Source organism: Ixodes scapularis, unplaced genomic scaffold, assembly GCF_016920785.2.
Source record: "Ixodes scapularis isolate PalLabHiFi unplaced genomic scaffold, ASM1692078v2 PGA_scaffold5__190_contigs__length_132052651, whole genome shotgun sequence".
NCBI lineage: Eukaryota > Metazoa > Arthropoda > Arachnida > Ixodida > Ixodidae > Ixodes > Ixodes scapularis.
The window spans coordinates 46,800,190-46,825,739 of NW_024609880.1; the positions used below are offsets into that span (position 1 = coordinate 46,800,190).

Below are 25,550 nucleotides of genomic sequence, written 5' to 3' on the forward strand. Positions count from 1 at the left end.
GCCTCTGCGACCCCCACCTCCAAACCTCGCTGGGAGCGCACCCGTTTCTGAGGACACCCAATCCCCCGCAATGAATACTCAGTGGTGATGAAGCCCAGACTCCAGCTCCGAGTAGAAAGTTGGTGAAACGGCCCGAAAAGCAAGTTCTCAACTTCCGTTCGGGCCCTTTCAGTTTTGCGCAGTCTTACATCCCCGTTCATTTGTCCGTGGAAATATTCCCTCAATATCGCCGTGTGCGGCGTGTGCCGGGGGCCGTGCGGACATCATCGGGTGGTTGGAAAAGGTCGTAACAAGGGAAAAGGAAAATAACGATAACTATCTTCATGAAGAAAATACCTAACGCACCCCGTTTTTCCAACTTCGCTAGCCTAGCTCCAAGTGACATTTCAACGGCATTTTCTTCTGTGTTTTCTCCAACTCCGCGCCCCATGTGCTGAGGACGGGGGGTTCAGGTTGCTTTTGCAAAAGCCACGCCGAGTGCCGCATAGCTGACAGGGCTCTCCAGTCTGGGTAATAAACCACGTGTTTTCGAAACGATTCACTGAAGAGCGAGCCATGAGCGACGGTGAACATGACCTTCTGAGCAGGTTGGGGGAGGGGGCGGTCAGGGGTCGGGCGTCCGCGTTTGCATGAAACCATGTTCGCACCAAGTCGCCAACGCAACTGACCCTTGGGCCATAATTTACGGTCTCACCGTTTGACACCAGGGAAAGGCGCGTCAGAGACCGCCCGGTCCACAATCCCAAACGTGCAGTTGTTATTCTTTCCGAAAGTTTGTAGCGAGCGTCACTATTTTGCCAGCTCTGGATTTCTCCATCGGTGTCTTCGTTTCACCCAAAATATTACATCGATCACAGCTTTCCATCTTGTGGGATGAAGAAAGCAGTAACCTGTGACCCCTGCCGCGACTCGAAGTCGGATTCTATTGAGGCAAGCCTTATCCCAGTCACCCCTAAGCAACCTTTGCCCTCCAAGATTCAGCTTAATATAGGATTCACCCTCAACTCATCTGTTACAGGTATGCCTAGAGTGATTTCCAGAAAAAACTAAAGTTGCCCACATAAATACAAAACCCACCCAAAGATAGCAAACAACACTCTAACATCGTTTTTTTTTTTTTTTTAATTCTCAATAAAACTGGAAGAGCCTTATTTATTTATGGAAATTCTCTTAACTGTAGTTTTCAGTTGAGGTGACGAAGGAGAGACTTACTGAAGAAAAAAATATAAATAAATGGCTACGTTTATTTTTACTTTTTTTAAAAAGCTCACCAAAAAAGTAAGTGATACCAGGCATCCGGAAACAAATTATAATCGGGGATCTGCATTTGTGGACTTTTTATTTGGGGTATTGGTACTTCTCAGTTTGGTTCTCTATTATAAATCTTGAGCATGTATGATTTCGCATTATCAAAAGAGAAATGATGGATTTTTTTCGGAGTTGTGTAGCTTCTAAGCTCGCACACTCATTTTGGTGTTATCAGGCTTTCTATCTCTTCATATTTTGAGTATTCTGAAAAGACAGACTGTTCATCGGGGAAATTAAAAAGTCATGAAGAAAGTGTAGTTCGTCGATGCGATCTTTGAACTGGATTTTATTTAAAGACTCGAAACATTGTAGACAAGCTTCCTTACGAGCGTGTTGGTAAGATGTACTAGATAACAGAAAGTATAAAACAGAGAGAGGACGAAATGGTACTCGTTTGTGTTTCGTCCTCTCTGTTTTATACTTTCTGTTATCAAGCTTCCTTCCTTCCATATTTCCTCGTGTTTTGAAAGTATATGAATGGGCATCCAAGAATATATATTTTAGTTCTTACTGAGTTGCCGTGTTGTAGAATCTGATAAATTAATAAATGGCCGGTGGTCCCTTCGTCAGCGATAACACGTTGGTCCTGATATGTTCATGGCCCGCCCACTGTTCACAAGCGTTTTACGTCCGGGCTGCAGGAATTAAATGGAGAGATGCCGGGGGACCTCTTTACATAAGCGATTAGGACTGCGAACTAAACACTGTTGAAGCCAGCATTTGTTTTAAAAATGTATACGTATATGTTGGGAAATTGTTGCAGGAATGTAGTGGTTGCACCCCCCCCGCAAGTTAAAAAAAAGAACGTCGGGTGCGAAAGTTTTGCCCCCACCAAAGCAAAATCCCGCTGACGCCCATGCTCGCCTGCACTCTATTACTGCTTACAAAAAGAAACATATGGCCGTCGTTCGGTGTCTCCCCGGCAAGTGCCGCTCCGCCGTTCAAAAAAAAATTTTTTTTTTTTTTTTGTAGTTGTAGTTTTTATTTGACATTTTAGCACAACAATGTGACCAGTTAAACACATTTTCGAGAAATGTTGCTATAATATCAAGCTAGATCCAAGGTATATATATGTGCATGGGTATCGAAGCTTCGGCCAAAAAGCGGTTCAAAACAAATCGCCAGCGACATCGACCTGGAGGGTCACGTGAAGGATGCGATTGAAGCGCGACTAGGAGAGGTGGGGACAAACATTATTAAAATTAATTAGTTTGTGACTAGAAGTATAACCAGTAGTATTTTGAAACAAGCTAAATATAAATATTAGATAATATCAATCATATTTAACACGCTACAAAATTCAAAACTGTCTTTGTTTTTGCTAATATTATGCACACTTCTTATTAGCGTCCTCTGTACGCCACTAGCAAAAAGGCCGACTAGCAATAGCGATATTTGCAGTTTTTTGTAGACCTCGTGGCGCGCGGAAAGGAAGGCTGCTGACGTCCGTCTGCTCGCTTGTGTTTGGGCCTCCACGTGCTCTTCGCTTTTCTTTTCGCAGCGGTTAACACCGTTTGGGGAGTTTTGTTTTTTGCTCGGGCGTGATTAGCCCAGTTACCTGCGCGGGAACTCGGCTGTCGTGCGCTTGGATCTTGGACGCAACTGCGCCGAAGGGGCTCAACGTCTTTTGCGACGATGAGCACAGTGCGATCCGCAAAGAAACGGTGCTCCGTGGAAATCTGTGAAAGCGACATCCGCAAGGCTGGCATCTCGCTGCACCGGTTTCCCCTCGACTCTCGAAGGCGAGACTTCCCTACTGTCAGCGACATGCCTGCTGTGTGATGTGTATGCCCCCTTGTTCGGTCTTCTCTTAACTCCTGTTAGTTTTACCTAAAACTATTAGGGTTGTCTGGATGTGCACACGAAACTACACCTGAAGGCGTCATATGTTATACTAGGAATTTTGACTTCGCAGCGTTGTGTGCCGTCATTATAAAAGTGCCCACGATATTAAAATTTACCTGTACCGGCCTGGCTCTGAGGAGCCTAGTGTCGCTCGCGATTATCGGCGTGGTTATCAGTGGTACAACACAGATATATAATAGGCATCTGTGCGTAAGACTCGTGTTTTTACTCTTTATGACGTACACAGAACGTTGATGTCATGCATTTGTTAATGTCCTTGCTCTGATTTGCTTTGGTTTGTGGACATTTTGGCCATTTTTTTTTTTTCCGTAAGTATTCACGGCACCCTCATACCACCATGCCTTATCTGCAGGCGCGAAGCTTGGTTTCGGTTCTGCGACAACCGAAGTCTACAGGGGAAGACTCCATGGCAGCTACGAGGCAGGGTAGTTTGCTCCTTACATTTCGAGGAGTCAGCTTTCCTGCGTCCTGGACACCTCCGTCACAATGCGTTGCCAAGTGTGCTTCCCACAAAAAGTAAGCAGATCAATAAACCTTCCGTGCAGTTTGTGACTTAGCATAGTCACCACATGGGGTTGAAACATTGCTTTCGTGGGCTCATAACATTTTTATATTATTTGCAGACGACACATGGCGACATTTCCAGCAAAACCTCTCCAGGTTCAGCAGTTGTGCATAGTGAGCTTTTTCACTTTAACCAACATAAAGTGGCGGCAACTGCCAGCACCACTGCATTACATCATGGTCTTCATGACTTGAGCATTTTGCAAAAAAACTAGGTCAGATTAGCTGGGAAAAGCTGGTAGAGCATAAACAGAGGTATTGCTAAAAGTTCATTTCAGGCCCGTTTATAATGACATGTTTTACTTGAAGTGACATAATCAACGTCAATATCGGTCCACAGCGCATCTTTTGCCTTGCCGACACCCGTCTTCCATAATAAAGCTGCCCATGAAAGAAAGTGATTTACATTTTGTGTTAAAATAGGCGAATTCACCATAAATTTTCAGAAGTGAGTTCGACACCCTCATCGAGCTACACATGCTTCGGCAGTCCAGACTCACGGAGCTTCTGAGTCACCCTAAAGACCAGTCTTCCGAAATGAAACTTTTGTGGGAACAAGGTGATTTTCTTTGTCGTGTGTTAGAATAAACACATAGGAAGGAACTCAACTACTATTCCATGGATAACTTCACGCTAAATTTGCAGACAGGATTTCGCCAGCCTCATCGAGCTGCACGTACTCCGGCCACTCAGACTGGTGGAGTTCCTGTAGTCACCCTGACGACCAGTCTTCTGAATTAAGCCTGTCATGAACGAAGGTGAATATACTTTTTATGCGTTCAAAAAGAGAAATAAGGGAGGACTTCAACCTCTTCTCCTTTGCTAAGTACTTATTAAATTTGCAGAGCGGATTTCTGTGTCTTCATTGGATCACACATACTTGTGCACCTTACTAGAGAACAGTCGACTAGGAGCGCATAATAAGTGGTGGCCGAATATTGCTTGTGCTATCTTTTTATTCCCTTTTCTTTCTGAGCTTGCTTTCTTAAGTGGTAGAAACAGCGCAACTTGACGAAGGACAGGAAACAAGGAGTATACAGACAGGCGCTGTAAAAGTACACTGAGAGGCACTGTTTCTGCCAGTTTAAATAAACGACCAACTCGCCCAACTTTCCACTCTGTTGAAGTTGCTTTCTTACTTGCAGTTTTTGCAAAAGCCTTTCTTTCTTTCTTTTTTTTTTTTCTTTTTGAGCGGTTGATCACAGCTACGCTCTACGTCAAGATGCTGCTCCTGCTCAAGAGTCCAGCGGGGACGTGGCTGACATGGAGATTTTGGTTTCTTCACCGTCGCCTAGAGACTCTCTCTGGCTGTGCTGCTGGGCCTTCTCACAAATCCTAGTGCCTTCTATGATGCAAACTTTTTTCTTTTGCAATTTCTTTTTTTTTTAAGTTATAAAAGGTCAGGCCGCAAAAATAAAAAGCAAGGTTCGAAAAACACGAGGGGATACTAAACTTTATCTTGAGAGCAGATGACGCCAAGAGTCACATAACACCATACCGGCTAGCTGGCAGCTACAAATCGAAGTTTGTTCAAAGTTCACCACATTTTTGTTTCACGGTATTGTCATTGTCAAGCACACAAAAAGGCAAAAAAGTGTTCCGCACGCAGGTGTTAACACCGTCAAATCAAAACAGCTGAACCGGTTTCACTGAATCATAAGTCTTCCAGCAAAACTTCACGTAAGACAGTGTTTTTTAAAGTTATCGAAAAGCTGCCGTGGTCATATGTGTGTGATGCTGAGCCTGTCATGATTCCTTGTCCTATCTGCCAAACTTTAGTTGCCTGTTGTTGTGCGAGCGCTTCACTGTTACAGTGCCATGGGCATAAGTAACGTATGGTCAAGCTTTAAGAAAATGCATTTCACAGTTTGGATGCCTATTCTGACTTGCATTTTTTTGTGTGCACCCTTGTCTTTTTGGACTATCAGGTCTCTGGCCAGCATCTTGAATTGCATATGTATAGCTTCTCACACTTGCTGTTCTTGTTTAAAGACACTTCAAATCATTGAGGAATATTCTTGAGCGTGAAGAGCACATTTAATAAATTGATGGCGAATGCTAGTTTTTGTTGGAGACCTAATCTGGGTCATTTGCCAAATGGCAGCATCCTGCAAAAGCCGCAGCATCAGCAACAAGAAGGTGAACGCCCTGAGAGCCAAGGTGCGACAGCTTTAAGAGCGTAACAAAAGGCTGCAAAGAAGGCTGCAACGACAACGTCAGATGAGGACTGTTGCCGAAGTCGGTGAGAGGGTCCGCGTTCATGTGTCTCCTCCTGTTGTCGCACTCGTTGAAGCCCAGATTAGAAGGAGCAATGTGAGCCGGTTTGGCCAGAGATGGTGCAGCGACAACAAAGCCTTGCCTTTAGGCCTCTACTTTCATAGCCCCAAAGGCTATAAGTATTGCAGGCGACTGCCCAGGCTGCCATCAGTAAGGTCACTGCAGCTATGGCTTCAGAGTGTGCCACTGAAGGTTGGATTTTACCCTGTCATTTTCGAGCTGATAAAGAGGCGGGCAGTTTCTTTTTTTCGAGCCGATCGGGCCTGCAGCATAGTCTTTGATGAAATGCACATCAAAAAAGAGCTTTCATACAACCCCTCGTCTGACAGGTTTGAAGGAATTGAAGAACCTAGTGGACAGCAAGGCAAAAAGCTGGCAAATAAGCCTCTCACGTTCATGGCGAAAGGAGTCGGATCGCCGTAGAAGCAGCCGCTTAGCTATTTTTTATTTATTTTTTTATTTTTTTTTGCTAACAAAGGCACACCTTCAAGTGTACTAAAAGATATATTTTTCCCGTGCTACAGCGCCCTTGTGGACGCTAACCTGGAGCCGGTAGCTGTTGTATGTGATGAAGGGTGCCAGAACGTGTCTCTTTTTCAAGCATCGTAACTGCCGAAAAGCATTACCTAGAGATCAATGGCAAGCCACTTTTTTTTTTTTTTTTCCTTTTCGATGCTCCGCACCTTTTGAAGTGACTCAGGAACATACTATTCAAATAAGACTAAAAAGTTGGTGATTACATAGTGAAAAGTTCCTACATCAAGGAAGCTTATGAAAAGGACCGTAAACTTGAGATTCGTTCTATGCCAAAGCTGAAGGAGAAGCATTTTAATTTGACCTTCTCGTCAAAGATGTCGGTGAAGCTACCAGCTGTTTAGCAATCACTGCGCAGCTGCAATATATGCCCTTGTTACTTTTCAGCAATTGCCAGCCGAAGCTGTTCACACAGCGAGATTCGTTGAAAGAATCGACCGTCTCTTTGACAACCTAAATAGCTCGCAGAAATCTGCAAAGACGCCATATGCCTCTGCAATGTGTAACGGCTCTATCCATGAGGAGTTTCTGAAAGAGTGCATTCTGGTTTTTAAAAGCCTGCAAGTACTCGGGTGTAGAAGGCAGCCGCACTGCATTCGTGGCTTCTTCTTGACAGTTAGGTCACTGCTGCTGCTCAGCAATCACCTCGCGGTGATTGCTGAGCAGCAATCTTCAGAGCTTCAAAGGGTGGGTTGCTGCTCAGCAACCCACCCTTTGAACCGCCATTTGAACCAGGACACCCTTGAAAACACTTTTGCTGTTATACGTTCAAAATCAGGTGCAAACACGAACTCCACTTTCCGTCAATTTCAGGCTGCGTTCACGCACCTTTCGATTAGCAACCTATTCAAGCTGTCGGAAAAATCAAACTGTGCTGACGACATCTCTCTCCTTGCTACGTTCCCAGCAGGCCTTTCGACACCTTCTCCTCCTCTTGCCTTAGGAAGCACAGTTTTTATTACCACGGCAGACGATTCGCCTTCAAACTACCCTTTGTCAATAGAAGAGAACAACATGGTTTATTTTGCAGGGTGGTTGGCATCGAAATTCCTCAAGGTTCATTCCTGTGTAGGAACATCCCAGAAATGTGAGCTGAGGACAGAAAATGCGTGTTTTTCTGAGGGAAATCAAGTGCTCTTGTATTTGAGTGTGAAAGGCACTGCCGACTCCCACTTTGGAATCCTCTCAGTTCCCTCTGCTTCTTTCAGATTATTTTTTGAAGCTTGTGAGGAAGTCTTCGAGACATGTACCAACAACCTAATTTCAAAGGAGAACGTAGGGCGAACTATTTGTGTCCTTTTTCACCAGAAGATTCCAAAGTCTATGACTCTATGTGACGAAAGTATTTATGATGATCTGTTTCCTCCGGTTGCCAGAATCATTCTGCACTGGTTCGCGCGGAAAAAAAAACTAAACTATTTGATACAGTAGCAAAGTAAAACTAGGAAGCAAGTGCACAGGCCACGTATGTGAGACCACCCAGAGTACTTTTTAAAGCAGTGCAGGCATGTTCTATTCGAGCCTTTCATTTTCTTCGGTTTCTTGAGGAGTAATGTAGTCTTCTAACTGATTCACATATATAGCGTCTGTGAAGCAACACTGGCTTATGAAGTGCAGCATACCACAGGGCTCAAAGACGGTTTACTCCACTTGGCTTCCTTGACCTGCACCAAACAATCGCTGCGTTGCAGTGTAGCAGCACCAGCAGAGGCACGTTAAAATTTTTTCAGCATTATGGTACAATGCCCAAGAGCTGCGTAGACAAGTGTAGCTTTTTTCTGTGTATTACTGTGGTGACCACAGTTCTCCTCGGAACACTGTGAAACCTCTGAGTTATTAGTGGCTGCCTGTAAACTGTCAATGTCCTCACAACATCCAGCCGATTGTACATTGTCTTATTATGTTATAATGTGCCTTATGTACCGATCTACTAGTTTTATTCCGCCATTACACTTTCAAAATAGTGAATACCGATTGTATGATTCTAGTGAGTAATCTGAGTGAATGATTGTAAGTGAATAAAATAAATAAAACGCGACTGTTGAAGCGACGTTGGACTTGCATTAGAGTTACTGCTGTGTATTTCATACGCCCAACACACTCCAGCAATGTGATTCACTCTTTTTTTGTGACATTACATCATTTGCTTTAAGGTTTCTCACATATTTCCAAGGGATCCTGAAGAAACAAAAAGCATAACACTGCGGTTGGAATTTAACCACAGTGCAAAGACACGTCGAAACGAAACTACTCCCATAGCAGGTCGGCTAACAAAGTCGGCTGCAGAAAAAAAAACATTTCGAACAAAAGATAAGAGCAAGGGCAAATAAGGGCGTAAACGATCCAGTATTGCAGTACAGAGTAAACACAAGGTGTAAACACCCCAAGAAAAACCCGAGACTGCAGGTAAAAAGAACGACATATTGTCACGAGTGGTGAGTCGTGACCAATAAACAAGAAATAAACAGAAATAAATAAACGTTTAATCTGGCGAACTTGTGCCAAAAATAAAGAAGGAAACAGAAGAAAGCAGAGCGTCGCGGGCGTCGAAGTCGGCGTGTCAGCAGAATCGAGCGCTGGGGCGAGACTGACTCGACAAGGTCGCGGGCGGCCTCTTATCTAGAGTGAGTCAGTATCTCGACGATTCGGCGGAGAAGGTTCGAGCGTAGCGCGCTGGGGGCGAGAATGAACAAGCACTTTCTACAAGTCCGTGACCCTGCGCGCGGCATTATCCCCCCCTTTAAAAAGTGCATCGTCCCGATGCAGCACAAAACGAAAAACAACAAACAAAAACAAATCCAAAACAAAAAGGCAGCAGAATCGCGAGCCGCAGTTCACAGTTCACCCGTCGACGAGAGTGGAAAGTTCTATCGTTCGTAATACGGCTTCAGCCGGACGACGTGCACCACCTCGGGTCGCGGCTGACGTCTTGCGGATGGGCGCGTTCCGTCGGGGAGGACTTCGTAGTTAAGATCACCGAGGCGACGAAGCACTTTGTAGGGTCCAAAGTATCGTTTCAGCAATTTCTCACTGAGGCCGCGGCGACGGATGGGCGTCCATACCCACACCCTATCTCCGGGCTGGAAGTGGACGTCCCTGCGACGAAGGTTGTAGCGGCCGGCGTCGACGCGTTGCTGGTCTTGAATCAGGAGTCGGGCGAGCTGGCGAACTTCTTCGGCGCGTTGAGCAACCGCCTGGGCGTCGTCGCTCTCGTTGTCAGATGGCTCATGGGGCAGCATGGCGTCCAGCATGGTCGTTACCTTCCAACCATGTACCAGCTGGAAATGGGTGAATCCAGTGGTCTCTTGAACCGCCGTATTGTAGGCGAACGTGACGTAGGGCAGCACCTCGTCCCACGTCTTGTGCTCTACGTCGACGTACATAGAGATCATATCGGCGATTGTCTTGTTGAGTCGCTCCGTCAGCCCGTTGGTCTGCGGGTGGTACGCAGTTGTACGACGATGGCTGGTGTGACTGAGTCGGAGGATTTCTTGGGTCAGTTGTGCCATGAACGATGATCCGCGATCTGTAATCAGAACTTCTGGAGCGCCGTGCCGGAGGACGATGGACTCAATGAAAAACTTGGCAACTTCCACAGCAGTCCCCGAAGGAAGAGCTTTCGTTTCGGCGTACCGCGTGAGATAATCTGTGGCGACGATGATCCAGCGGTTCCCCGACGTGGAAGGCGGAAAAGGACCAAGTAGATCCATTCCGATCTGCTGGAAGGGTGCAGTTGGAGGAGAAATAGGCTGCAGGAGTCCGGCCGGCCTCGTCGGAGGTTTCTTGCGTCGCTGGCACTCGTGGCATGATCGTGTGTACAGGTGGACGGTCTTGGGGAGCTTGGGCCAGTAATACTTTTCACGAATACGGGCCAGTGTCCGGCTGTATCCAAGGTGTCCGGACGTCGGGTCGTCGTGACATGCTTGAAAGATCTCCCCTCGAAGGTCGGTCGGTATTACCAGCAGCCACGGCGAGTTGTTGTTCCCGAAGTTCTCTTTGTAGAGTACACCTTGCCGAATGGTGAAGGTCGGCACGGCTCGTGAGAAAACACGGGGTACGGTACCGCCGCGCCCTTCCAGGTGCTCGATTAAGGCTCGCAGCTCCGGATCGTCTCGTTGACGTCGTGCCATGTCATCGGTGTTCACTGCCCCTAGAAAGCACTCGTCATCATCGTCGTCGCGGCTGCCGGAAGGTGTTTCGACAGGGGCCCTGGACAGGCAGTCAGCGTCGCTGTGCTTGTGTCCTGACTTGTAAACCACAGTCATGTTGAACTCTTGTAGCCGGAGGCTCCATCGAGCGAGGCGCCCTGACGGGTCCTTGAGATGGGATAATGCCGCGCGCAGGGTCACGGACTTGTAGAAAGTGCTTGTTCATTCTCGCCCCGAGCGCGCTACGCTCGAACCTTCTCCACCGAATCGTCGAGATACTGACTCACTCTAGATAAGAGGCCGCCCGCGACCTTGTCGAGTCAGTCTCGCCCCAGCGCTCGATTCTGCTGACACGCCGACCTCGACGCCCGCGACGCTCTGCTTTCTTCTGTTTCCTTCTTTATTTTTGGCACAAGTTCGCCAGATTAAACGTTTATTTATTTCTGTTTATTTCTTGCTTATTGGTCACGACTCACCACTCGTGACATTCTGGTGGAGGTGCGGGGTACCGCATGCCCGTGCAGCGTTCCCCTCCCAGGAACCGCAGTGCAAGCCCGACTCCAAGCTCGCTGAGAAGACCACTATGCGCGGAACCTGAAACTCGGACCAGCCGCCGCACCAAGGGAGAGGATCCGGAGTACGGTTTGCTCCTGGATAAACCCAAGCCGAAGAAGACGACGATGGACAACCAGTCGCAGGCCCCCGCCGCTCCTGCCGTCGTCTACCTACCCGTCGCTCCTCGGACACCGGCTCCGTTCCACGGCGAACTCCACGAAGACGTTGAAGATTGGATCGACCAATTCGAACGCGTCGCCCGCCACAATAGCTGGACCAACGAGCAACGGCTGCAAAACGTGTATTTCTCGCTCGAGGGGACTGCCAGAAGCTGGTACGAAAATCACGAGTCTTCATTGACATCCTGGGACATTTTCAAGAGCCAGCTGAAGGAGACATTTGTCAACCAGCACCGCCGAGAGAGAGCCGAGGACTCACTGCGTACCAGGACTCAAGGCCCCAACGAGAGCATCACCGGCTTCGTGGAGGATGTTCTCCGCCTAAGCGCCCGCGCCGATCCTCAGGCTACCGAGGAGAAGAAGCTGCACCACCTGATGAGGGGTGTGAAAAGCGAGATTTTCGGCGGTCTCATCCGGAATCCCCCAACAACAGTCGACGAGTTCCTCACGGAGGCGACAAATATGGAACGGGCCTTGCTACCCCCGCACCTCCACCAGAATGTCACGAGTGGTGAGTCGTGACCAATAAACAAGAAATAAACAGAAATAAATAAACGTTTAATCTGGCGAACTTGTGCCAAAAATAAAGAAGGAAACAGAAGAAAGCAGAGCGTCGCGGGCGTCGAAGTCGGCGTGTCAGCAGAATCGAGCGCTGGGGCGAGACTGACTCGACAAGGTCGCGGGCGGCCTCTTATCTAGAGTGAGTCAGTATCTCGACGATTCGGCGGAGAAGGTTCGAGCGTAGCGCGCTCGGGGCGAGAATGAACAAGCACTTTCTACAAGTCCGTGACCCTGCGCGCGGCAATATACACTAAAAAATATCAAAGCTCAAACACGGAGCTATGTTTGAAACTTTTTAGTGTATATGTCGTTCATTTACCTGTGGTCTCTGGAATTACTTTTATTTTCGCGGCAAACCGCACGCACGCATGACGTCGCGTTTTTTCCGGAAGAGTCGTCATTTCCTGTTGATTTTTTGTTCCGCCGGAAATGTCCCCACGACTCATAGATGGCGCTAAAGCAGCCCCATGGGCCGCCATTTTTTTCGACATGTGGGCTTCTATGGAAGCTTCGCTACCCATGTACACATACCTTGCTAGATCTTTTTTTGTTTTGCGAGTCATTTTAGCGTGTAAATGTTGTTAACACTATATTATGATAAAAAAAAAACTTTAAACGCGCAATCTGCATGATGCAATTGTCGCAAGCTGGGTTTGCACATGTTTCTTGCGCTACGTAGAAGAGCAGCATATATTGCTCTCATTCGGTTATTCTTCGAGTGACTCTCGAAAGGCAAGAACATTTTTTAATTTATGTGCAGTTACTTGAACAGTGTAAAGTCGGGCTAACCAAACACTTCTTGAACGCGATTCAAAAACAGTGCCCATTAACCGCCGACATCAGGATTTTTTTCTTCCTTTATTTTTTTTTTTATTTTTTCTAACGGCTACTCGGCAAATCACCTACAGTATGTCCGTGAAAGACATGGTCCCTTCCAGCACCATGAGGCCTGAAGAGTACGCGTTGAACAATGAACTGCAGCGGAAAGAGAGCATCAAAGCTTTGGAACTATTAGAAAGATCATTCGGGACTGAGGACACCACCGACCACCAGTTTCTCGAGGTGGGCTGCGGTCCTGGAGACCTCACGCGCGACTGCCTTCTTCCCCGCTGCCCTCCATGGCCGAAGAATCGTGGCCGTTGACGTGTCCGAGGACATGGTGAAGTACGCCAAGGAGCCTTTCGCCCATCCCAAGATCTTCTACGATGTCCTTGACATTGGATCTAAGGATCTGTCAGATTTTGTCGAGCGCCACGGAGAGTTTGATCGCGTCTACTCTTTCTTTTGCTTGCACTGGGTCACGGACCAAGAAACGGTCTTGAAAAATGTCGCCAAGTTGATGAAGCCCGGAGGAGGATGTCTTCTCCTTTTCACTGCTTCCAGTCCTATGATGCGCTTGCGGAAAAAAATGGCCAAAATGGAGCGTTGGCAGAAGTACAGAGAGGTATGGAAACATTCGCATTTTTTGTTCCATTTTTTAGCATTTAGAGAGTTCGTTTCAGGCGTTACACAGAAGGGAAACTCATTGCTTTCGTTTTTGGGATCCCTAGAGTTACGGTGTAATTCTATTCATAGGCGTAGACTACGGGGGGCGGGGGGGGGGGGGGAAGCATCGGGGCTCGTGCCCTCCCGGCCATGATTCTTATTGAGACGCTGTTTACGTGTCATGTAAGGAGCTTCTGGTAGTGGCATGTAAACAAAATAACGCACACAGCGGCGGACACATGGTGATATACATACGCTGTAAAATGTACCCCCTAAATTAAAGTACTGATAATCGCCGGTGTAAAAAGGATTGCGCATTCGCCCTCCCCTTCCCCCCCCCCCCCCCCCCCCCCCCCGTGAAAATGGAAAGTCTACCGACTACGCCGCTGATTCTGTTGCCGCAAAAATCAGGTCTCCAAACCATCTGCTTCCTCTGAAATCTCGCTGGCCCAGTGGCCGTACTGGCAAACTAGAATCCCCGAATATTTATTTTATTTTTCTTCCATCAAGCAAGATGGTAGCTAGAACAAAAAGTTGCTGCAAGTCAAACTTGACGAGATCCCAGCTCCAATATGACAAAATTGGACGTAATATATCATAAGCAATTAAAATGTCAAACAGAACGAACAATCACGACACTCAAACTTTTAAGAATAAACATATATTTTCGCCGTAGGAACAACTCTTCCTTTTACGAGGGTGAAAATGAGAATGTCCTTGTGTCCCATCCGCCACTGGAGTGACCGGCGCTCGGACTCTTGATCAAAACAATGTGCAGTGCTTAGACATAACCGCCCTCCCAGCATCTTCCTCCCCCCCCCCCTTTTTTTTTTTTTCCTAGAGCACCGTATTCTAGATCTCAACACAACAAAGGAAGATAACAATATCACGACAAAAATTCGCAATCGTGTCCTTAACGTTGCACATGTCAGTAATTTTGACAACCAAGGTGAGGCCCATAAATCCTTCTCAAGAATGACAACTTGCTGCATCGGACTGCGTTAATTAAAGTTAGACAATGCTTGACGCGGCAGGTGTAACCATTGCAGTCGCAGCGGTTAACTATAGGCGGTATTCACTGGTAGCCATATCTGAGCGTGCTGTTCACAGCGTATGTTCAGAACGTGCTCGTAGCTGCCGAGACTGGCAATCATCATTGTGCGGAACAGGCGTTTATGGGCACTATTGAAGCTAGCAATCAGGACGTGGTCAGCAGAAACGAGCTCCACTACTAGTAAATACCCCTTTTACGAGCTGTACTTCTTGTTTCTTCGTACTCAGATCTGTGCGGGCTGTGTTCCTCCAAGCATAGACCTAGCGGACCAAGCGGACAAGGGAGCCCTCATCGCCTACCTGACGGACCTCCTAAAGACCGCGGGGTTGCTGCCCACAACATGCAAGATGATTCGTGCTCAGCGCACGTACTCCAGCCTGAAGGAATTGATTGGTGAGTCTCCCTGGTGTCAAATGTGTTGTCCTGGGAGGATAGATCATGGGAACATCCGAAAATCTACCCCATTTTCTGCGACAATTCTGTTGTTTTCAAAATCGGTCCTCGTAGGCATAGCGTACTGAGGTCTGACGCAAACCTCCTGCTTATATATGCATAAGTATGATCTTGACTCGGATTAAATTAAATTTTTTCACTTGCAAGATTATCTTTATTTTATTGGTATTCACAAATATGTTACGAATGTGAACAGCGGTAATATGCAACATGAGCAAAACACGACAAATCCATGTCGGTGATAAGTTAAGCGTTGAGGGCGAGGTAGAGGAAGGCTGGGGACGAGGAAGCAGGAGGAATTCTGGAGAGAGGTACGTTTCCTTTTGTCGTCTCCAGCATGTCATCTGCTTCCTCCTCCTCTGCCTCCTTTTCCTCGCTCTGAACCAACACCTCCTATAGAATAAAGCCTTAGTGCTGAATGAGGTGGCGTCATTAGAGAAGGCCAACGCTGGGCACAAATTAGACACGGCGATTGCGTTAACGTTCGGCTCGAACTTGACTCGAAGCCGTGCTCTGACGCAGCACTCGTTTCCAATTTGCGTCCAGCCTTAGCCTTCTCTCATGACACCATCTTCTTCAGCACTAGGGCTTTGTTACCTAGAAGGTGTTGCCTCGACTCTTAAGCTGTCAGCGACTATAGAAGCTATACCTTTATTGAATGCATCGACGAAAGTTTTAAGTAATTCAAATATCTCTGCTTATATCCAAAATGTTTTTAATAATTTTGGGTGCTGTTAGTTTTAACATGCCTACCTGCTTTGGCCTTACGACTGGCAGTACACGTTCAAAAGAAATATAAATTAGTAAATAAATGTATGTGCAAAGACCGGAATCTATACCACAAAACCACCACGTTTGGGCGCTTCGAACTGAATGAAGTAAATGAGCTAGGATCATATCAAACAGCTTAAACAACATATCTAGGGGCAGTGATGCTCACACAAGGAGAGGACATCGATCGACACAGTAATTTAAAACTGCGTCTACATGTCCTTAAATTCGGACCATAGACGAAACTTGTGCTAGCTTAGAACTCCTCGATCGCCCAAATCTTTTAATCCTCAATCATCTAATTTCCGTGAACCCTGAAACGTAAACGATGTCACAGCAACCCTTATCCCTAACAGTGGTCTTGATCTGTCGTTTGTGCCACAAGAGTGGCGGTAACGCGAGGTGAAACTGTGGTGCAATAATTCTATCTTAATAATCTTTTTTTCTCATTTAGTCTTCAATGTCGTGTCGGCGAAAAGTCATGAACTGAGACAAAAGTCATTAAATATGACCACACTCAATTAAATATCCCTTCACAATACACTGGAAATGATTTTTTTTTCCAGTTATCCCTAAGCACAGCTGTAATATTTTCTATTTGACTAGGGTATTTTTGCCTAGACTTAACAATATAAACACTATTTATAGATGCCACCCTTATCTTTTCCATACACATTGGCCGAACAAACCAATTCTGAGCCTGTAGAGGCGGGTCCTCCAAAATTAAAACCCACCTAAATATTTCTTTCCAGATTATCATATGGTTGTCAATCGCCTGACAACCATCGTCACGGAGGAAGAGAGGTCTTTCCTTCTCGAAGATGTCAGCGAGCAAGCGAAAGAGTGGTGGGCTGAGAAAGAAGCCGGCGGCTCACCCTTCGAATCTCTGGTGTTCCTGGTGCACGCCCTCAAGCCTAGGTCGTAGGCGGCCTGGCCTGGTTGTTCATGCAACGACATGCAGTCAGGGTCTCGTCAAATAAAGTCGGGGTATAGAGGCAAAGGTGTCTATGAGTCACTCGTATAAGCCGGATGCTACACACTCTCAAAGATTCCGGCATGCGAACTGCCCACGGTGCATTCGAAACACCAGACGTCCATCTCTCAGTTTTGATTCGTCCTTGTATCTGGAAGTGATGCGGCAAGACACATCGAGCTTCAGTGAATAGTGGCAGAGGCTGTGGCAACTGTAGGGGTGTTGTTCGTGAATTATAGATGTCTATAAGTTAGACGAAACACAGTTGTATCACTGGGACAAAAAATACGTATAGGTCCTCAAAAAAATTAAATAAAAGAAAACAATAAATTCACAAATATATAAAATCAAGGCATGCAGAGAAACGATCGCAAAAGTTTCAAGTGGGAGAGGGCTATGTCCATCTCACAAGTTCCGTGTAGGTCGCTGGCCGCAGGCTGGTGTAGATTCCATGGGGTTGGGTTGATGCGGGTGGCGAAGGGTGCTTCAGTCTTGAGGTCTTTCTTGGAGTTGGCGGGATCTTGATTTGCAGCGGGAGCTTTCTTTCTTGCTGGGCGCCACATTTGGATACCGTCCCTGCTCTCCACAAGGCCAGGTCAGTCCAAAGGCAAGTCGGGGCTGAGATCCGTCGGGAAGCAGCAGACTTGATTGTTGGACCTCTTGAGGCCCGGCCGGCAACTGAGGTTCAACGTCTTCTCACTCCCCAGCCTGCGTTTGATTGTCACCCGTCGCTCGCACTCACACCGCTTGTGTCCTTTTGTTTTCGTCTTCTTTCCACGCGCAGTTCTTTTTCTTTTATTTGGAATCGGCCATGACAGTGCCCTGTTCACCACTGCGAAGTTCATGAACATTTTAGGCTGATGGCGCGAGCCCATGCTCACTCCTATACGGTGGCGTCCGGTGTTGGACAAAATACTCAATAAAAGTATTTAAAGGGGCACCGACACATCAAAATCATATTTTTTTTATTATCTGAAACGATTGAAAACGATGCCGAGACATTACCCTCAAAATTTGAAATTTGGGAGTTCAGTATTCCTGAAGTAAAAAAACAATTTCCAAATGCCGAATTCGAAGTTCCCGCGCGATCGGCGCCGGTGCCTTGACGTCAAAAATTGCGGAGACCTGAGAGTCCCCTTTCTTTCAGAACCACTCCCTGCTGTTGCCATGGCGACCCAAAGCGAGGGGGAAAGGAGCGAGCGGCGGCGTTCCGGCGGACCGGTTTTGAGCGGTGTCGCCTGTTTTCCGCTGGAGGATACAAATCCAGGAGACGGCACCACAACGAACTCCCGATTTTTGGTATTTCAAAAAGAAGGACCGTAGTGCGTTCGCAATTGCGTTAAAAAACATGTTTTAGGATTGCCGTAATTAAATGTTATAGAGATGTCGCCTACAAAGCTTCTAAATTTCATGATTCTTGACGTCACCGATCAAAAGAAGCGAGGAGGCGAGGCCGAAAAATCAAACGCCAAAAATAAAAAGGCGCGCGCTCGCGCGGGAAAATTTTTTTTCGCGATGCGGTTTTTTTTTGCGTGTCTATGACTGCAACTTGCATCGTTTTAGACAATAAAAATAAATACGACCTTTGGGGTGTCAGTGCCCCTTTAAGTTACTAAATACCTGCTTAATAAAGTAATTAAAATATTACTCAAGTCACTTTCACTGTAAAGTACCTTGACTAGATTACAAATACTTAGAAAAGTCATTCAATTATTTTTGAAGATACTTCCGCATTGCGTAATTTGTATCGACGTCAGTGACAAACACAATTATAAAGTTACACCAATCTGGTTTACCAGAATGGTGTATTAGCGCGCAACAGCACAAAATTGTAAAAAAAATCATTGTAAGGTTATTTTATGCAGTCCAACTATAACTAACGATACATGTTACGCAAAACATCTGGAACAAAAAAAGGTCATTTTAGTTATAATGACATCATTGAATGCACCGTCCTGCGGCTCATGTTAGACGCATCGTTTAAAGGGCCCATGAAACGAATTTTGGGCTGGAGTAAATAAATTTATATTGGGATTTTACTAATAGCACATTGTTCAGTGGACCAAAATAAAAAAATGTATAAAGTCAAAAGCCTGACTTTCGGTACGAAAATTTTGAAAACACAGTGGACTATTTCGTACCTCCTTCCCTTCGTAAGTTCTCTGCCTTTTCACCGTGATACATCCGTGGACCCCGCAGCGCATCACCGGGCACCCGCAGCGCGTCATCGGGCCTAAACGCACGTCACACGGCACCGGACCTCACTTATTCCCTTTACCCCTAAGCTGACATTGGGGTGGAAGTTACGCGCTTGCCAGACCAATCAGCCACCTCCCTCTCATCATTCTCTGTGCGTCGGTATGCGCGCGAGAGCGTGATCACGTGGCAAAAGTGTGGCTGGCCCAAGGAGCACGTAGCTTCCACCGCACTGTCACCTTCGGGGTGAACGGGGTGGGGAAAGCAACTTTTGTCTGAATTTTGAGCGAAGGGATAATCTTCTAGGGGGACAATGGCTGTGTCCGGCTACAGAAACGAGATTCCGAGCAAGAGGGGACTCCCCCTTTCTGTCTTCTTGAACTGTTTGTTATAGTGCGCGATTTATGACTTGAGGAGGAAAGCTAAACAAGAAAAAGTTGGAAAAGCGTTTCATGACTCCTTCAACTACAATCCACATTCCCTATATGGGGAGTTGACTATAAACCAACATGGGATACGGAAATGAATGAATGGATAACAAAGAGAGCCCACATAATAGCCACCGCACTGGTCGCACCTTCTTCAAGTAGGTTGCGTTCAGAAAGGCACTCAACGTTGGGGGACGCTTTGTTACCATTCTGAGGTCATCCTGCTTGCGGTTCGTTTCCTGTCCTGTTCTTTGCTTATCTATGTTCGCTTACAGACAGTGTTCGCGATAGCAATAAGTGCCGGACTGACAAGGAAAAACAACCCTCAACGTCTTGTCGTAGCGGGGTCAAATATACAAGCAAAAAAAAGTCGCTTCTTTTTTGTGAAAACACTGTTAAAATGCAGGTGCGCTGGTGTAGGTGATGCATGATGATTGAAACCTGAGACTGTGGTTTGAAAGACGAAAGCTCGTGAAGGAGGAAGAGAAAGGGACAGACAACGTCTCAAACTCAGCTAACAACTTATTGCCTCTATGCTTTAATACCCTTCCCCCGACCGTCATCACCACCACAACGGATGATCACCTAACCACAAACAACACACCAGAACCACAATACGTAAAGAACAAAAAGGAAACGTGCCCTATCGTTCCTGTCTTCACTCAGTATACCGATTCGTCACCACCGCTTTCTGCAGGCTCGATACACTTGTGCCCGTGACAACCTGTGTTATCTTTTTTGTTCATACTACTTTTACGAGTCCGAATATAACGAAGATTCGGATGTAGCGAAGCAATTTCCGGTTCTCGTTGATTACTTTATAAACGGTCTTGACAGTATTCGTAAATTACGCAAGTCTAGGAAAACTCGTCACAAGCCCGGTCGTCACTGGCCATCTGGTCATAGGAGAACTCGTCAAGGAGGCCAATTTTTCACAGGGTACCTCGTACGAAGAATTGTCGTCACGCCGGAATAATCGTCACAAGGTACAATTCCTGAAGTCATTATAATTGGTCGGTATGATTTGATACTGCCTTTGCCTCCCTTGCTTATATATTAATCTCATCCTGCTCAATTCTAAATCTCTGGGTACCTCTCCCCTCCCATAATTACCTGATGCAATCACCTGACTCAGTTTCAATTTGCTTGTTTTGCCTAGAACTTTTATCAGTCTCATTTGCATGCCGTCTGGACCTGTCGCAGTTCGAGCCGGAACCTTTCCTTCTGCTTTTTCCCATTCCCCTGGGATCACTTCCTCTTCTAGACTATGATCCTTCTCTTATGTTGTGTATACGCTACCGTTCCCTACGACCTGATCTGGTTCGAACTCCGAAAGCGCTGCTTCGATTGTATGTCTAATGTATTCTCTGTATAATGTATTCTCTTGATTCTTCCCCCTCCACCTTTTCTTTTTCCTGTGTGGTCAGTGTCTGCTGGAACCCCTCGGTCTTTTTTCTCTGTGCACTGATGTGTTCAAGAACCTTTGTGCCACATTCCTATCCTTCTGGTTTATCTCTATCATCCACTGGACCCCTCCCCTCCCAATTTTTGACCTGTAACAATGCTGATGCCTCCGCTTTCTTTCCTGTAAGTCCTTCCATTTTGATGCTAGTTCGGCTGGTGTGGCCCCCTTTTTCTCTGCCCATCTGTGTTCTCTAGATGCCGCTTGGCGTCTCAATATTGCTGCCTTAACCTCTTTATCACACCAGCTTCTGAACTTGCGTTTGTTTTCTTCCTCATTGTTTGATCTGATACTTTTCTCTTTTGGGAAAAAATTAAGTCTTCATACGTCTATTCTTTCTCCGGTTGCTTGAATACTATGCTCTCGATTTGCTTAGATCCCTTGTAATTGTTTATCATTTAGATTATTTCTACCTCTTGTTTTTAATTTTGCTAGTCTGGTTTTACTGTGCCAAATCTGATATTGATTCTCTTATGGTCGCTCCCCAGAATTTTTGTGCCTTCCTTCTGCTGTATAGCTTCCGCGACATTAAAGAGTAGTCAACAGTTGAGTGCGAGTTCTTTCTTTCCCGCGTTATTTTTCCATCACATTTTACCTGAGTGTTAACCAAAAAGCTCGAGGTACACCTAAGCAATTCTTATGAGTTGTGAATGCGAAAGCATGCAAGCCGCTCGTCCGCTCCCTTTGTCGTCTGCTGCGTACTAGCGCGCGCGCGCTTCGGGATCTCGGAGGCCATGGCGCAACGGCCAATGGGAGCTCCGTCGACGCGTGCTAGCCAATGGAACCGAAAGCGATCGCGGAAACTAGGAGCAGTTTTCGCGCTTCAAACTGATGACGTCAGCTCGCTCCATGAGACAGTTAATGCTTTCGCATTAATACCAAATCAAGAGCTTTGCAGAACCCCTCTAACATCCTCCCTGTTGTATCCGTGTCCATCAACGTCTTCCAAATACGCACTCATGTCCCCCAAGATAATTGTTTCCCTGTTAGTGCCGATTTCCCTGACGTATCTTGATATACATGTTAAGTAGTCTGCGTTTTCCTCCCCCACATCACTCCCTGTTTCTAGATACACAAAACCCAGGATTGCGTCCCAACTCCCAATAGTATTTCCTTTGATTCACGTGTTCCCTGCAGCACTCTCGCTCCCTTTCCCATTCTTGACCCTTAGCTAAAACCCCTAATCCCCCTCCCTTGCATTCCCCTTTGACCCAGTTGCATCCCATCTAATGATTTCCCGGTATGTATGGTGGTTTTTCCATATCCCTCATATGTGTTTCAGCTAATCCATACACTGCAAAGTTTTCGCCTTTCTAATTGCTCCCTAACTCCTCCCACTTTATTCTACTCCTGCCCCCCTGCATGTTTATAAACCCTATTTTAAGCTGTTCCTTTTTCCCAATATTCCTGCGAAAATTCCTCCCACGCTCCCAAACCCTCCCCCCTGGATCCACATTTTTGCCCTCATTTGCACCGGCGCCCTCAGGGCTCTCGGGACCCCCCCAAAAATGTATGATGTGACGTCTAATCCTATCGCCTACCGTGCTACCAGTGGTTCCACTGTAGTGGATGCCCCATGTAAAAGGGTCGGAGCGACCCTCGTACACCACCCTGTTTACTTCCATTACTCCGTACTCAAGTCGTCAGCTCAACCCCCCTTTACCCGGTTCGCTTTCATCACCCGCTTCTCTATCTTCAAAGACTGTCCCCAGACCTCTGAGATGGTGCATATTTGCACGTGCACCGTCTCGGGCACCTCCCTTAGCTTACGTAACCCCAACTCCACCTGCCTGCCGAGGTTCTGGCTCCGTCCCTTTAACACATCATTTAGTCCTGCATGGATTACCACTAGGTTCTCTCCCTCCCTGTTTTCCCACACCTTCGCTTTGGCCATAGTATCTACGATGCACTTTCCTGACTGGGCCACTACATTTACCCTCCCATCTCATTTCACCCTGTCCAGCAGCCCTTCCTTTACCCTCGTTATGTCCAAGTCTCCTGCCACCATCACCCTCTTAACCCCCGACTGCCTGTCTTCACTCCCTCCAGCTATCTGTGCATTCTCTGCCTCAACCTCTCCTACCTTCCTCGGACCCTGCTGTACTGCAGCACTGTACAGCTGTGTAGCCTCTTTTCTCAAATTGACAACCACCTTGTCGCCAGTGAACTGTCCCCCTGGGTCTGCCGCCCCTACCGCCATGTTTTCTGCTACATCCTCCTTTTCCTTATTAACTAGGCCTGTCAGTTGCTGCACCATATCCTCATACTTCTTATGCCCCTCCAACGCCGCCTCGGCAGGAAGGCCAAAGAGGTCCGGCTTCGGGTGGATTTGTGAGATCCCTGCGTCGAAGCGCGCGTTTCGGCCGCCCCGGCTCAGCTTTCGTTGTCGAAATCCACGTTCGTAGCTCGAAAAAAAAAGTGCAGTGCGCAACAGTGAGACTTTTAGTTGTATGTAGAAAAAGTGAGAAGTTAAGATTATATCATTTAGTTTTGTTAAACTGGGAACAAGAGACGCGGAAATCCGATCCAATCCACAGAACTGATGGAAGATGATACGACCCTTGGACATGACGCGCGCTCGCCTGGCTTGCCCCCTCACACCAGCACCACACTCGAGTCTTCTCTTTCCCGTTTTCGGGACTTCCAAAGCGGCGGAGGCCTTGAGTGATTGACCGACAGCCAACAGAGCGTGTGAGTGGCTCTCCGGACACACGTGATGAGCAGAGCAAGGCCGCCGTAAAGGTAGCGAGGGCGAGATTTGACGGGGGGAAGTTTTCCCCCGGCAGATTTGACAGGGGGAAATTTCCCCCCGGCAGCCGGAAGCGGAGCGCCGCACGATTTCTTGGAGTCGTGCTCTTTGTAGTATCCTGTTTGGACGACATCTTTCCACTGAGCTACTGATGGAACTCTTTCGTTCGTAGTAATGCAGCCGGTCGACTGTATGTCAAAAAGTTTGCTGCCGATTTCCCTCCAGTACGTGCACTCCCGGCTTGAAGTCAGGCAGCACCACGCATTGGCCACATTCACACCTAGTAAAGAAAACGTACGCATGTGTATTCAACTCGATGTACGCACTTCGTGCTTGACATTTGAGCGAGCAATGTCTTAGCCACGAGAAGGGACGACGGCTCTGCGACGTCTTCGTGCAATCGGCTTGCTGGTCGGGCGGGTCGTATACGAGATGAATATCAATTCTTTCGATCGGTCCAAAATTTCTCTTTCGAAGGAAGACAGAATTCGCCGCTACCGTGAACGACAGTTCTGAAGTGGAGGTCCCACGCCCGTCATCCACTGCCACCCGCGAGTCCCACGAAACGCGAAACGACGCCATGTTGAGAATTATGCAGTGAACGCACAGAATGCTTCCGGTTGTCTCTGCAACTTTTTTTTTTTTTTTTCGATCAACGTATTTGCAGCTTTTTGGAAGCCACAGAAATGGGTTTCATCTTTTTTTTCTATTTTTAGTATTGACTGTGTGCCTTCAATGACCCACGACTTTGATTAAATTTGGCGGTCGCGTCTAAACCTTAGAAAACGGCCCGTGGCCACGTAAAAGAAAGTGAGCGCGACTCAAACCGGCCGGTTCTCGATCGGCGGTTTTCGGGCGGAAAGAAACCGAATTTCGAGCCGCAAATTTTGTTCTGGGTAGTTGGGCTCTCATATGTCACGTACAACTAAAAACCTCGGCGACCATAAATACCCTGTCAGTGTCCCTTTAAAGCTGTCGCGTTAAAACACTTCAGCAGTCCAAACTGTCTTCACAGTGCAATTGCCAAAGATCTTGGCTCGAGACTTGGCCAGCAAGCTTCTATCAGGAGCATAGGCGTAGACTACGGGGGGGCATCGGGGCTCGTGCAACCCCCCCCCCCCTTTGTGAGATCCAGCAGACCTCCCCCCCCCCCCCCCGGTCATGATCTTTACCGAGACGCTGTTTACGTGCCATGTAACGAGCTTCTAGTAGTGGCATGCAAACAAAATAACGCACACAGCGACGGACGTATGGCGATATACATACGCTGTAAAATATACCCCCCCAGGCCTAAATTAAACTACTGGTAATTGCCGGTGTAAAAGCAATTGTGCGGAAATGCACCCGCCCCCCCCCCCCCCCCCCCCCCTCCGAGAACTTCTCAGCCTGTCTGCCTGCCTGCCCCCCCCCCCCCCCCCCCCCCCGGGAAAATGGAGAGTCTACGCCGCTGATCAGGAGGGTACCTATTGTGTTTCTGCCGTCAACAGCTACACCACCGAATAATAACTGGTTTTATTCGGTGACGGCCATCAGCGACCGCTTGTCCTGCTGCCACTCGAAAGTCCCTGCACGCGCTCTCTGCTCTTGCACGCACGTCGTGCTCGTTGTGTTTCTTTGCACGACTGCAGACATCCCCAAGTTCCAGGTTACACTTCGAATTGATGGCAAGTCGCTCGTATTCGAAGTGGATTCGGGTGCTGCCTGCTCATTGATCAGCGAGGAAACCTTCCGCAACACATGGCCCCGGAATCCGCCGAAGCTTACGCACGACGACACAGAATTGCACACTTGGAGCGGAGAAGGACTAAAACTCCTTGGACGTTTCCAAGCTGCCGTCAGATTCAAGTCTAAGGACTTTGTGCTACCACTTCTGGTAATGAAGGGATCCGGCTGCAACCTCTTGGGGCGCGATTGGTTCCAAGCTCTCCACATCAGAGTACGGGGAATAAACCAATTGCAACAGCGGAACACGCCACCACAAGTACAG

At 47.3% G+C, this 25,550-nt stretch overlaps 1 protein-coding gene and 1 pseudogene across 1 annotated transcript in view; both read left to right on the plus strand.

Annotated features, from left to right (window-relative positions):
- Nucleotides 1-7,980, plus strand: part of LOC121838124 — a 29,795-nt gene extending 21,815 nt beyond the window's left edge. The window contains exon 2 of the mRNA XM_042294198.1: nucleotides 7,363-7,980. Within this exon, the coding sequence (XP_042150132.1) occupies nucleotides 7,363-7,980 (618 nt within the window). The remainder of the gene's footprint in view (nucleotides 1-7,362) is intronic.
- A 4,921-nt stretch (nucleotides 7,981-12,901) lies between these two features.
- LOC115312843 lies at nucleotides 12,902-16,680 on the plus strand (annotated as a pseudogene).
- The last annotated feature ends 8,870 nt before the right edge of the window (nucleotides 16,681-25,550 follow it).